This window comes from Camelus ferus, chromosome 22, assembly GCF_009834535.1.
Source record: "Camelus ferus isolate YT-003-E chromosome 22, BCGSAC_Cfer_1.0, whole genome shotgun sequence".
NCBI classification, from domain to species: domain Eukaryota; kingdom Metazoa; phylum Chordata; class Mammalia; order Artiodactyla; family Camelidae; genus Camelus; species Camelus ferus.
In genome coordinates, this window is record NC_045717.1 from 1,420,596 (window position 1) to 1,435,230 (window position 14,635).

Below are 14,635 nucleotides of genomic sequence, written 5' to 3' on the forward strand. Positions count from 1 at the left end.
AAGAATAACAGTGGGGGAGGTTTTCAAGAAAATAAGTGAGAGCAGGGATCACAACTAGGTTTTTATGTAATTCTCGTCTCTGGTAAATTCATCCTGGCAGCTGGGCGTGTTGAAATGCATGGGATTCTGAGGCCACATTCATGATTTATTAGGGTTGCTTGTCAAGAGCTTAGGACGTGAGAGTGTTGATGGATATTCCAAATATTTGTCATCTTTCTTTGAATGTTTACATCATTACAGTCTAAATAGTTCTCAACTCTTTTATCAGTCGCTTATTGATCTAACCCTAATTTTATCCTGAGTTTATATTTTCTCTGACATTAATATCCCCCACCTCTGCCCCAGACGCAGGACCAAAGCTTCACAAATCTTTAAAAGTCAAGTGTCTGGGGCATCCTTAAGTCGGGGTCTTAGAACCCAGGTCTGCTTTATGGAGGGAAAATGAGGAAGTCCATGAACCTCTCCTGAAGTTGGGGTGGGGAGGGCGTTCTTCTAGGAGGGAGAGTCTGGTTAAGTGGTTACGACCTTAGTGCCTTTGCTAGTATGCTGATGACACGCTGTGATTAATGTCCATTTTGTTTGACCATCAGTGTCTCCATCTCCTTTCCTGTCGCTCTTCCCAGGCTCCTCCTTTGTACTAGTGTCACGAGACCCCCTGTGTTTGGCTTCTCCCTCTAGTCCCTTTAAGATTCTTCTTTGCCCCTTGAGGGTAGATGCAGTTTTCATGTAATCGAGATTGGGTGTAAGGGAACAGCCCTCCTGTGTGCATCTCCTTTAACTACTCACACAGAAACCTTCACCTCTGACACTTCTGGTCTCTAAATGTGTGTGGGGTCTTCCCTACACCACGCAGTTCTCAGCAACGCTAGAACACTAGCTGGGTGTCCTGTAATTCAATTTGATTCTGACACTGTCTTCATGGGGTTAACATCAGATCCCACAAGCGAAGGGCTCAGTCCCGCAAGACTCTCCCCCTCCCCCACCACTTCAGAAGCCGGTTGCAAGTCACAGGTTGTCACCTGTAGTTCTGACGCATGAGCTGTAAGTTGAGGTTCCCACAACCTCCTCCTCCGGTTCAAAAATTCGTTAGAATGGCTCACAGAACTGAGGGGGGAAACTTAACATTTACTGGTTTATTATAAAGGATATAAAAGAATACAGATGAGGAGCTACATAGGGCAGAGTGTGTGAGAAGGGGCTCTCTGGCATGCTGCCCTCTCACCCCCCTACTTTTGGGATTTTTATGCAGGCTTCATGTAGGTACGATCGATCCTTAACTCAGTCTCCGCCATCTCCCCTCCCCAGGGGACTGGCAGATGGGGCTGACAGTTCCAAGCTTCTCATCATGGCTTAGTCATGCCAGACCCCATCCTGAAGCTACGTAGGAGCCCACCAAGATTCAGCTCACTGGAACAAAAGGCACTCTTGTCACCCAGGGAATCCCAGGAGACTTAGGAGCTCTGAGTTGGGAACCAGGGGCAAAGGCCTGATATTAGAACAAGATGTACTCCCAGTGCTGTCACTTAGGAAATTGCAAAGATTTTAGGAACTTTGTCCCAAGAACTAAGGACGGAAACCTATCTCTTTTCTAATTTCGCAGCAGGTAATTTTCTACTCTCTTTGAAAGGTGAATGTTAAGGAGCCTCTATGATAACATATGCTCAATAAATACTGAAGGGATGATTGAAATAATTAAATGCTTCTTTCCCACACAGCCTTCCCTTTGAGATTAGATGGCGCTCGTTTAGTGTTGTTTGAATGAATGAATTGCGTGGACTGGTTCCCGTGGCTACCTGTGCAGCTTTCCCAGCTCCTCTTCCAGCTTGAGTCTTCGAGAGGGAACCTCAGAGCTGATTTCTAAAACTGTCTGTACCTGGTGTGATTATAAAGCAACGAGACTGATTGTCATGTGTTGTTTGTGGGATCCGTCTCAGTTACTTTATAGCCATACCTCGTATCTTATACCGCAGATCACTGCCTGTTGAACAACATTTTAAAAGCATAAACTTGAGGTTTCTAAATGGAAATTTAAAATGGTTTAGCATTGTTTTATGGTTTTTTCCTAACTTACTGGTCAGAACACTTATATCTGAAAGATAAATAGATGTTAACTTTGTTGCTTCCTTTTAATTTTGCAGTTTTCTTTGTTTTTGGATTTTTAATCAGTATTCTGATAAATTGCCGATAAATGGCACAGTTTTGAATAAGATTATACAAAGGTATATGTTCCATTGGGTTAGATTTTTCATAAAACTTTTAATAATTAAATTTCTTTTCAATTGCATGTGGTCTTTTGATTGCACATTGTATGAGGACAGTCCTTTTAGTTAAATACAATAAATGAAACATATAAATCAAATATTTAGTAATACTTATTCATTGAAGAAGTCTTTGATAGGACAAGTTTTGGCAGTTTTGTTCTGTTTTGGTGTTTTACATTTATATGTACAAACCTTATTCAAATGTAAATAAGTGATTATAATTTTTTCTTTCCCCAAATAAAATGTTTCTCCTCTTTCCTGACCCCCAGAGTCTTATGGGCTCTTTGAAGAAGGCGGTTGTCAAAAGTTGCATGTTGCCACAGGCAGCTGCACCTTCTGAAAGGGCAATCACTGACAGCTGGATGGGTCATAGAAAGGCTTCTCTTTTTGCTTAAAAGAAAATGGGAAATTATTCCCTTTGTACAAGGGGAAAGGGTTAGAAATTTCATGCTGTGCATAAGAGAGAGAGTCGCTTGCCTTTGCTGTATTACTGCTTCTGGAAATTATGTAAGTGGAAGAATCAGGGGGAGAACAATTTACAGACATTCTTACAATTCATTTAAGTGGTGAGTGGCTGTCGCAGAACCTCTGGACAGCTGTTAGACTCAGGCGTGACCAGTCCGGAACGTGAGGCTTGGGCATGTCTCAGGAGGGGTTTAATTTCCAGAAGCGTTCTGGGGTAAACTGGAAAGGAACCTTCCTCCAGTCTGGTCTACACATAGGACCAAAGTCAGTTTCAACTATTGGTGATTAAAGACGCCACAGCTTGGCACTTTGCTGTTACAGCTCTCTTACCAGATTTGTGTCCGAAGTCAACGATACTGTGAAACTGTATACTTTGTACCCCTTTCTATTCCTTGCACAAGCTCTGCACACAGTAGGTGCTCCATGAATGTTTGTAAGATTAATGCAAAAAGTACCAAATTTTGTACTACAAATAAGTTTTTCTCTTTTTCATAAGGAGTTGGGACCCACTAAAGAACATTTTAAGACGGAAAAGGCTTTACTGTGAAAACCTGCCATGATTTTATCATATTTCTGTTGCTGTATAATACAGTGTTGTGTGCTGTCTTTTATCACATTTGGCTGATTAATAATCTGTTTTTTTAAATATAGTTGTAAGACAAATTAACACGGCTCTTAACACGGCAGTCATTTCATGCTTTAAGTGTGTTTAAGTCTTAAGTAGTACACGGCAGATTTCTGTCCCCCTTGGTGCCAGCATACCCAGCTGCAGCTCCACTGCATTTGAAACGTTGAACCTGCAAACCCTTGTCGGTAGCAAACTGCAGAAGTTTTTCTAAGTAGCGCTTATGTATAGCTGATGTTCTGTTAAGTTGTAAATGTCACTTGAGTATGTATATTTATTTTACGTTACAGGCACTGGAGATATTATTGCTGTCATGATTACAGAATTGAGGGGTAAGGATATTTTGAGTTATCTGGAGAAAAACATCTCTGTACAAATGACAATAGCTGTTGGAACCCGAATGCCGCCAAAGAACTTCAGCCGTGGCTCTCTGGTCTTCGTGTCAATATCCTTTATTGTTTTGATGATTATTTCTTCAGCCTGGCTTATATTCTACTTCATTCAGAAGATCAGGTACACGAACGCTCGGGACAGGAACCAGGTGAGCTCCAAGTACTCTGCAGTGACTGCTGCTTAGAACAGGTGTCACACTCACGCTGCACAGACGTGCTTTCATTTAAGAAAAGCTGTGACCCGTATTTTACTGTATTGAAAACATACCTACTTAAGTATTTTAAGGATATTTTAAATGCCTAAGTGGGGAAATTGTTCAGTTCATGGTGATCACTTGGAATATTCTAGGTAAATGTTTAGCTTAATACCATAATGTGATCTACCTAATGGTAGTAACTTGAAGAAATGTGACAAAGTTGCATTTTTAAGCTGGTAACATTTGTAAGTGACGGGAGAGTTGGGAGGGTGGGGGAGGGAGATTTTTCACTGTATACCTTTTTGTTTCACGTGAAAAATTTTCCCCATGTGAATTTTAAACTGTGTAATATCAATTCAGAAAAAAAATTATTAAAAAATAAATTATCTGTCCTATTTTAGGCTTAGCCATGGGGTGATGAGGAGGTAGGAAAGAACCAATAGAAGACATGCATCTAGATGGTCATCCTAGAAATTCCATTGACCAGCACAGCCTGATACTAGGTGAATGTCACACAGGACACAGGAATAAAGGCACAGGAAAGACAGCGTGCTGCCCTGGGGTAGAGGCCTCGCGGCCAGTGTTTCGGTCGGTCTGTTACTTTGATGGGCTGCAGACCCAGTATCTACCCTAGAGCCAGGGGTGAGGTGTTGGGTCTGTCCCAGTCCTAGGCTTCTCTCCTAGGGCCCTAAGAAGTGAATTTCATAGTGGTTTGAAGCCAATTTTTATGTAACACCATCCTCTCCTCAAACAGTACATCCAGCTCCATGGGGATGGGAGATGGAGGGTAAATATTCATTATTCCTCCTTCTAGTGAAAGGAACACAGACTCTGGTATGGAACACCTCTGAATTCAGATCCTGACCTTAGCACCAATTTGCCGTAGTCCCTCTTGAACAGTTTTTTTAGTGTCTCAGCTTGTTTCTTCATCTGATAATAGATTTTAAAAAAAAATCTGAAGGCTATAATTTATTGAGCATTTATGTACCAGGCTCTGTGCAGCATCCTTTACTTCTTTAAAATTTTTTATTGTGATAATTTTTATTATTTATAATTTCAGACTTAACAGAAAGTTGCAAGAATAGTATGAAATACTCCCTTGCCCAGATTCTCCAGCTGTTACCATTTTACCATATTCCCTTTTCTGTGTGTATAGACTCTTTTGTAACCGTTTGAGAGTAAGTTTGAAATAAGATGATAATTCCCTTGAGATCCATCTAAATACTTCATTGTGTATTTTCTAAAAGCAAGACATGCTCTTACATAACCACAGTATGATTATCAAAATAATGAAATTAGCATTAACACCATTATCTGATCTCCAGACCTTTTCTAAATGTTTAAAATTGTCTTCATAATGTCCTTTATTGCAGAGAAAACCCTGGATTGATCCAGTCAGATCGTATGTTGCATTCAGTTGTCTGATGTCTTTTAATCTGTTCCATGACATTGTCATTTTTGGAGAGTGCAGGCTGGTTGTTTTGGATTTGAGTTTGTCTGATGTCTGATGTTCCTTCATGAATAAATTGAGGTTATATACATTTTTGTCAGGAACCACCAGTCCTTTATATATGCTTAATTATTACTTTGAGATAATTGTAAATTCACATGCGTTTGTAGGAAATAATACAGGGAAATCCCATAAACGTTTCACCCATTTTCCCCTCAGTGGTAAAATCTGGAATAACTATAGTAAATATCACAGCCAGGATATCAGCATTGATGCAGTCCATTGGTCTTATTCAGGTTTCCCCAGTTAAACTTGTGCTGGTGTGTTGAGAATAGTTGTGTGTGGTTGCAGGTGACCACCACCACTGTCAACACACAGAGCAGTTCTCACAAGGATCCCTTGTGCAGATCCCTTTATAGTCACAGCCGCCTTTCTCTTACATTCCTACTCCTCACTGCGCTGAGCTGTTCCCCACTTGATCATTTTATTGTTTAAAGAATTCTATATACATGGGATCCTGTGGTACTTAACCTCTAGAGTTTGGATTTCTTCACCTAACATGATTCCCTTGAGAACCTTCCAAGTCGTTAGGTCTGTCAATAGTTTATTCCTTTTTATTGCTGGCTAATACTCTGTGGCTTGGATGTACCATAATTTGGTTAACCAAATTATTTCCAGTTTTTGGCTATTATAAATAAAGTGACCATGAACATTCATGTACAGGTTTTTGTGTGTACATTAGTTTTCATTTTCCTGGTGTAAATATTCTAGAGTGCAGTTTCTGGATTATTATGATAAGCATGTATTTAATTTTGTAAAACACTGCCATACTCTTTTCCCAAGTGGCTGTGCTGTTCTCCATTCCCGGTGGAAACGTTTCCCTGATAGAGTTCCTCTGTGTCCTTGACAGCGTTTGGTGTTGTCACTGTTTTTCATTTTAGCCATTCTGATAGGCCTATAGTAATACCGTTTTTGTGATTTTTGATTTGCTGTTCTTTAATGGCTATGGGCGTTTACCGTCTTTGGTGTGCTAAATGCCGCCTCTTCAGTGAAATGTTCATTCGTGTCTTTTGCCCACTTTCTACTGGGTTCTTTGTTTTTTGCTGTTGAGTTAAAGAGCTCTTTATACATTCTAAATAGAAGTCTTTAGTCAGAATTGTGGTTTGCAAATATTTTCTCCTAGTTCATCCCAGGGACTCTGGAAGAGCAGAATTCTTTAGTTTTGATAAAGCTTCATTCATCAGCTTTTCCTTTTAGGTATTGTGTGCTTTTGCTTTTAAGCCTCTTTGCCTAGCCCTAGATCATAAAGATTTTCTAATTTTTTTCTAAAAGTCTTAACATTTTACAATTACGTCCATGATCCATTTTGAATTAGTATTTGCATGAAGTGTGAGGTTTAGTTTGTGACTCATTTTTCGGCTTACGTTTGTCCAGTATTGCACCTTTGTCAAAACTCAGGCATGTCTGTGTGGGCACGTGTCTGGGTTTTCTGTTCTATCCCGCTGATCCCTGTGTCTGCGCCTCTGTCCACACCACACTGCCTTTGATTATTGGCTATATGCTATGCCTTAGTATTGGGTAGAGTGATTCCTCCCATTTTATTCTTATTTTTTCAAGATTATTTTATCTATTCTAGGTCCTAGAGTCTTTTCATACAAACTTTAGAATAAGCTGTGTCTCTCCCCCACCCCCCCCAAAAGAAAAAAAAAACCCACTTTCTGGGATTTTGATGTGAATACATTAAATCTATTGATCAGTTTGGGGAGAATTGATATATTTACCATATTGAATCTTCCAGTTCATGAACTCTGAATGTTTTTCCATTTGTGTAGGTCTTTTTTAATTTCTTTCATCAGCATTTTATAGTTTTCAGCATACAGACTCTGTACATATTTTGTTAAGTTTATACCTAACAATTTTGTTTTGTTTGAAATGACTAAATAGTAATGTTATGGTAAATGGACTGTAAATGTGTTTTTAACTTCAGGTTTCACCTGTTCACTGTAAGAGTATCAAAATATGGTTGGATTTTGTATTCTGCCACCTTGGTAAACTCAGTTATTATTGTAAATTGCTTAGGATTTTCTGTATAGACAATCATGTTATCTGCAAATAGTGACCATTTTATTTCTTCCTTTCCAATCTGAATGCCTTATTTCTTTTTCTTGCCTTACTGAACTGGCTAGAACTTCCAGTACTATGTTGAATAGTAAGAGTGTGTGCATCCTTGGCCTGTGCGCAGTCTTAGAGGAGAGGACTCAATCTTTCATTGTCAAATATGTTGTTAACTGTCACATTCTGTAGATGTTTATTACCAAGTTGAGGAACGTTTTATTTCTCGTTTGCTGAGAATTTTTCTCAGAAATGGGCGCTGGATTTTGTCAAATGCTTTTTATGCGTCAGTTGATGCGACTATATGATTTTTTGTTTTCTTCTTTAGCCTGTGGTGGATTGCATTCATTGATTTTTGAATGTTGAGCCAGACTTGCATACCTGGAATAAACTACACTTAGTCTAGTCTTGTATATCTGGAATAAATCCTACTTGGTCATGGAGTATAATTTTTTGCGCATTGCTGGATTCAGTTGGCTAGTACTTTGTTGAGGATTTTTATGTCTCAGTTCATGAGAGATACTACTCTGTAGTTTTGAGAGAGTTGCAAGAACTTAATTTCTTTCATGGTTAAAAGACTATTCATATTGTCTGTTTCATCTTTATTGAATTTTGGTTATTTGTGGGTTTTGAGGAATTGGCCTGGTTTTTAGATGTCGTCATATTTATGAACATAAATTTGTTCATAGGATTTCCTTGTTCTTTGAATGCCTGCAGTGTCTGTGGTGATATTGCCTGTTCATTCCTGATTTTAATCATGTGTATCTTTTTATCTTTGTAAGTCTTCCTAGAAATTTCTCAATTTTATTAATTTTTTAAAAATGCAAGCTCTTTAAAAATTTCATTTCTTAAAGATAGGAACTTAGATTACTTTTCTCTTTCTAATGTAAGAGTTTATTGCCATTTCTCTCTCAGCACTACTTTAACTGTGTCCCGTCTACTTGGATACCCTGTATTTTCATTTTCATTCAGCTTTATGTATTTTCTTCCTCTGAGATGCATGTGTTATTTCGAAGCGTGTTGTTTAGTTTCCACTTGTTTGGAGATTTTGCTGTTGTCTTAGTGTTACTGATTTCTAGTTCAATTCTGCTGTGATCAGAGAAATACTCTGTATGATTTCAGTTCTTTTAGATTTGTTGAGACTTATTTCATGACCTAGGATCTGGTCTGTCTTGGTGAATGTTTTATAGGTGCCTGGGGAAAATGTGTATTCTGCTGTTGGGTGGAGTGTTTTATAGATAAATGTCAGATCAGTGCACTCAGCTTGCTTCTGAGGTGGGGGAGTGAAGGTCACTTTCCCAGTGGGCCTTGCTGAAACCATCGTGGGAGGAGGGGTGCAGTTTTCCCATTGGCATTTGGCTAGAGTAGGAAGGGTGCAGCGCACTCTCCCTGGCCCTTCGGCTAGGGGAAGCAGGCTGTGTGTGTGTCGGCGTGGGGGAGATGGCGGGGTTCTGTTCCTGTTGGCTGTTGCAGATTGGAGGCTTCTGCAGCACCTTGTCTGGGATATGTGAGAGGCCGGGGAACTCACCTCTAGGCGTTCAAGTCTCAGAGTCCCTGGGCAGCCCACCTCGTCTTTCTACCTTTCGGAGATGCCCTGTGCTCGTCTGTTGTGTTATGTCCAGGGCTTTTCTGGATGTGAGCTAGAGGAAGTGGCAGGAGTGGGGCTACTCCATCATGGCCCAGCTGAGAGGCCCTGTAGCATCTCACGCAGTTTGTGACTCAGACACAGGGTTGAAGCGCTGAAGGGATATTAGATGAAAGTCTTAACTGACCTAAAAATAGGCCATTTCATAGAAAGGATTATTGGATATGCATGTACGAAATCAAATTTACAGCCTTCAAATAGGATGTACCAGTTTTATGAGATTTTTGACAAAATGTGTAGACGTGAAATCGAGTTCTGATGAAGTGAAGGAATAAAGGGTCAGATCAGCACTAACAGAAGAACAGCATTTGCGTATTTATCATCAGAGCACCTGACAGTAAATTCTGTCTGATGACGTTTGAGGAAAGCAGGTGTCAGCTGAAGCTCTTTGGCTTCTTGAAGGACAGCAGCTCAGCCCTGGAGTGCTCCGCCCTCTCTAACCAGTGACGTTACCTTCGTTTTTAAATTTAAAGTTTTAACCGATATAATACATGAACGTGATTTTTAAAAATAAATCGCACCGCGAAGTCTGGTTCCTTGCCCAGTCTGTTCCTCTTCCTAAGTCTCGTTTCCCAGCAACAGATCTCCTCTTTCAACACTTTTATCTGTTCCTTCTGTTACTAACGTCATATAATGAAGCAGCATGCTATACTCCTTTGTTTTAATAAATTAAAGATGTTTTTAAAATATATTGCCATTATGACAGACTAAAAGTAAAATGATCATCAGTAGCCCTGAAAGGGTGTTCTTGACATGAAAACCCGGTAATAGTGAGTTGAACATAGCACAACTCAAGGACCTTGGAAAAAGCGAATGATTTGTCCCAGGAGCCTGCTCTTTGACGGTGGTGCTTTAATTAGCGCCCAGTGTGGGGCCTGTGTTGATGAAGGACTCAGCGCAGTCACCATCTGGCACAGACCACCAGCGGGAACTGGCTTCCCAGCGTCTGTTTCGTGGCTGGCTGCGCACAGACTTCCAAAAGCATCCGTCTTCAGACTCCAGTGTAGCGGAACGTAGTCCTCTGACCTTTGTTCCTCCTTCCGTTTTTCCTAAGGTTGAGAAGTGCTTGATGAAATTTTTATGTGGCTTAAAAAGCTTAGCTTATTAAAGTTTAATAAGAAGGTGGCAGCAACTCAACTGGTTGAAACCTCTGGCTATTTTAAAAGAGAAGTCAGAAGTATTAGCAAAGAAAAAACAAAGTTTAAGGAGAGACATTTCCTCCCACAAACTGTCATCGTGAAGCAGTTCTTTCTACCGAATATGCTACCGAAGAAAGCCGTTCGTTGCAAATATCTTTCTAATAAGCACAGCGTAATGTACAAAATTGACACGATTTTACACATGAAATAAGAATCTAATGCTTTGGCTTTTTAGTTTATCTTCCTGAAAACCTGTTCGATTGTATCTTAAGTACAGTGTTCAGGTACAGATAGCTCAGATGTGGCTGATGATAAACCTAAACGTCACCTTACTAATGAGACAGTGATTGTTATTTCACACAAGAGGATAGATGTTTGGTGTGTTTAATTGAAAAGGTGCCTAAGGTTTTTCTGAGAAATGTAAAACTTTTTCACAATTACATAGTTAATAATGCACGCTTAATCTCAAAGTAGTCAAGTTTGATTCCCAAACCAGAACAGTAAAATTTATATTTTACTGTAGAGGAATAAGGCAGTATAAAAAAATTCCATAACCTAAGACTGCCGAGTTTAGAAGGTGGTCTTGTGAAAAATTCCCTGTGAAGATGTATATGGTTTCTAAGGTATTTAAAACTCATTAAAACTTCTTGCCAAAGTGTATGTACCATACTCTTATACTTTATAAATATCTCAAGGTTTCTGAAACGAAATATGCTTTTAAATATTTTGTTAATTTGTTTATTATGTTTACTAGGGATTAACAATTCCAGAAAAGGAAAACAGATCTTTGAGCCAAGAGTGTATTATTTTTACCACTTTTTAAAAATAGTGCAAGTTCTCTGTCTTCTTTTTCATGTCCTGCTATTATGATCAGTTTACATAAATAAATGCCACTTTCTGTATACGGTGACTATATGGCCTTCTAAACATTATGTCAGGAGCTTAAGGTTTTGTTCTTCTAACACAAACTGTGCTCTTGAGATCAGAGTTGTCTCTGAGACATTCAAGTCTGCATCCTTGGGGTTTAATTTAGGGCCTAGCATGTGTCACAGTGACTCAGTTAACACTTAAATGAACTAAAGAATGAGCTTACATTCTATTGGGAAGGCAGACAGATGTAATCAAAATACTGTGTGATTGTAAGAGCTACTCTTTTTGGACAGAGTGATAATACTAGAGTGATATCACAGAGGAGGTGGTGACATTTGAGCTGAATTCTAGAGGATGAATAAGACTTCATCAGACAGAGACTGGGAGGAAAGTCAGGCAAAGGGATCCTTTTCCACAGAGCTGTGGACAGATGAAAGGAGAGACGGAAGAGTCGAATGGCATCAGAAATAATAGGAAGGAGACCTGGGACTGAACTGGTCCTGGGTGAGTGTATTGACCCTGAAAGGTGAAGGGCTTGCCTCTCACACTGAACAGTTTAGACTGTACTTTCTAAGCAGTAAGGAATCATCAGAGGGTTTTTAGCAGCGGAGTGATACGAGATTTTTTTTTTCTGATAGAAGAGGCTTGAGGAAAGAAATTCTTAAAGAGGAAACTATTGAAGAGCAAAGGAAAATAATATTAATAAAGCAAGGTTATGTGGAGAGCCAGAGGGAGGGATTGGAGCACAGACAGACGGTTACCTTGGAAAAGTGTTGGGGATATGTCTTTTCAGACAAAAAGGAAAAAAAAGGTAGTAGTGATGAGAGAGTGAATGAAAGAGAGTGCAGACTACAAGACAGTTTCGATCAGGGGAAAACTGTATTTACAGCACCTGGATTTCACCAGTGTCTAAAAGAAGAAAACCGTGTTACCTGCTGATACAGACCTAATTCTGTTCCTGTGGGAGAGTTCTGATGACTGAGATGAGCTTCGTTAAAGTGACCTGCCCTCAGTAGCTGTGAACCACCTGGCTTTGAGCAGATTATTCCTGTTAGATTAAGCAGTGTGAGTTGTTTTAAATTGTTTTCTACCAATTTAAAACTTTTGGACACTCTGCATCCAAATATAGAATAGCGTTCACACTGATATGTCTTTAACCAAGTGAAAGAAAGTAATCTGGGCCCTGATGATCAGTGTCGCTTCACATTTTATAATACGCGAAGTCTTTTAAGCATTTATAATGGAAAAAGAACTGGACCAGAAGGTCAGGAGACCTGAGGTTCTGGTCCCACTTGTGCTAACTTCAGATGGATCACTGCAGCTCTCTCTGGCTTTGGGTTTCCTCCTTTGTAAAACAGTGCGTCCCTGTGATTTTGTCCCTGTAATGTTGTGTGCGTGGCGAGGTGGAAGCTTGAGTAGCTTTGTTACCTAACGTCAGAGGTACGGGGCATGTGAGGGGGTGGGTAGAGCGTTGTGGGAAGTGCTTTGGAAGGCAGGGTTGTGAGCCTCAGGCTTCACTGTGCAGAACAGTCATGTGGGGGCACTCCCCCCCTTCCTTCTCCTTCACTTTTGAAAACTGCAAATTCCCAAGACACCTCCCAGCTCCAGTCTTTTGAGGAAGTCTGCATAGGGCATACGTACCAGCTCTCAATCTGGGCAAGTACATAAAATGATTATGAAGATTTCATGAGTCAGTACATGTGCAGGGCTTACCACAGCACCCAGCACACAGTGTGGACTGGGTAAATCTTAGTTCCTATAAATATCAGTATTACTCATATTAGTAAGTACCCAAGGTAGATTTAAAGCCCCACAGACTACATCTTTACAGTGATTTAATAGCATGGTAGTCAGATAAGGGAATCTTAAAAAAATGATCTTCACAAAAGGAATCTGTGCTTCATCTTAGATATTTTAGAGTCAGCAGGACGTAAATTGTGTTAAAAACCAAGAGGGGAGGAAGGGTGACTTTTAGACTGATTCAAGTAAAAGAACAAAGTCATAGCTGAGGTGTACCTGTCACAAAATATGGGAAATGTTGAGGGAGGTATTTAAAGCTCCAGGGATGATTCAGAAGAAGGTAGTAACACAGAAGCCAGGTTCGAAGAAAAATATTACCATGAAGATATTTGACATTATTATCAAACACAAAGAAGAGTCTTTTTTACTTTGCCACAGGAGGCTTTGAAGTTCAGAAGTGGAAGGGATGATACATCCAAATATTTGTGGGAGCTCTCTGACTGCGCACCACCTCACCCTTCGTGCGCTCAGATCAGCTTGCTGAAGCTGAGCGGCTCCCAGCAGCACCTGCTGCCTGCCCGTCTCTGGTCTCACGCGATGCCTCTGTCACAGCTAGTCACCCAGCTAGGAAGCTGGGACAGCTTCTCTGTTCTCTTGCCCCCGTTATCAGTCAGTCATTGGGTTCTGTCAGTTTTACCTCCTAAATCTTTCTTACTTTGTTCCCTCCACTTGCCTGACTGTTAATTGCCTAATTCAAGCCCTACTTACCTTTCTGAAGCACTAGACTCCACTGGTCTCACTGGTTCCAGTCTCTCCTGTGTCACATACATTCTTCTCTGGAGGTCAGATCTAAATTCTCCAGAATTCAGATCTCATTCTGGAACTCTTCTCTTTAAAATTCTTACATAGAATCTGATCTCTGCAAGATGGAAGCAGTGGGTATTTTTTTTAATCTTCCCAAATCTCTTTTAAAAAAGAAAAGTACAAAGAGCAACTAGGAAAAACCCACAACAGCATCTCCAGTGATACCAAGCAGGGCATCTCCAAGAGCTCCTGGAACAGGAGTGGTCAGGCCAGACAGGCCAGCAGCAGCAAGAGCTGCACGGTAACTCCAGGAAAGGTAGCCGAGGGAAGGCAAGGAGAGTCCTAAGAGCCAGAAACCCAGAAATCCGAAGGAGAGGGCTTCCTTCACCCAGAGGGCAAACTTCAGCAAATAAATCTGAGAACTGGTGAAATAGAGGCACACCACAGACTCTACTTTGAAAACAAGTTGGGGGAAGACCCTGGAAACCCATTAAGGATTCTCAGGGGACACAGGACGATGGGGCAGACTCAGCCCTTGAGGCAGTCAGTAACACACATGAGCACACATGCGCATACATACACTCAGCCCAAAAGCCAGACTCTTAATAAATATGTAGACATTTCAGCTAAAGTCAGGACAAAACAGAACTGCCCGTATTCTGTTCTTCTGTTCAGTATCGTGCTGTAGGTTCTGTCCCAAGCAGTTAGATGACAAAAAGCAACAAGATGTATAAGACTTGGAAAAGTATCTCTATTTTCAGCTGATACAAATGTCAGTCTGAAAATTCCAAAGGAATCAATGGAACAGCTACTACGAACAGGGTATAAAATTAACATACAGAAGTAATCAAAAGGTATAATGGGAGGGAAGGCACCATTTACAACTGAATGAACAGATGGACGGGCCAATCTAGGTATGAACTTTCAAACTGTAA

At 40.3% G+C, this 14,635-nt stretch overlaps 1 protein-coding gene across 2 annotated transcripts in view; it reads left to right on the forward strand.

Moving 5' to 3' along the window:
- Positions 1-14,635, forward strand: part of RNF130 (ring finger protein 130) — an 87,375-nt gene that overhangs the window by 38,555 nt on the left and 34,185 nt on the right. For both annotated transcript variants that reach the window (XM_032464878.1, XM_032464879.1), the window contains exon 3: positions 3,642-3,892. In XM_032464878.1, coding sequence (XP_032320769.1) covers positions 3,642-3,892 — 251 coding nt within the window. The remainder of the gene's footprint in view (positions 1-3,641; positions 3,893-14,635) is intronic.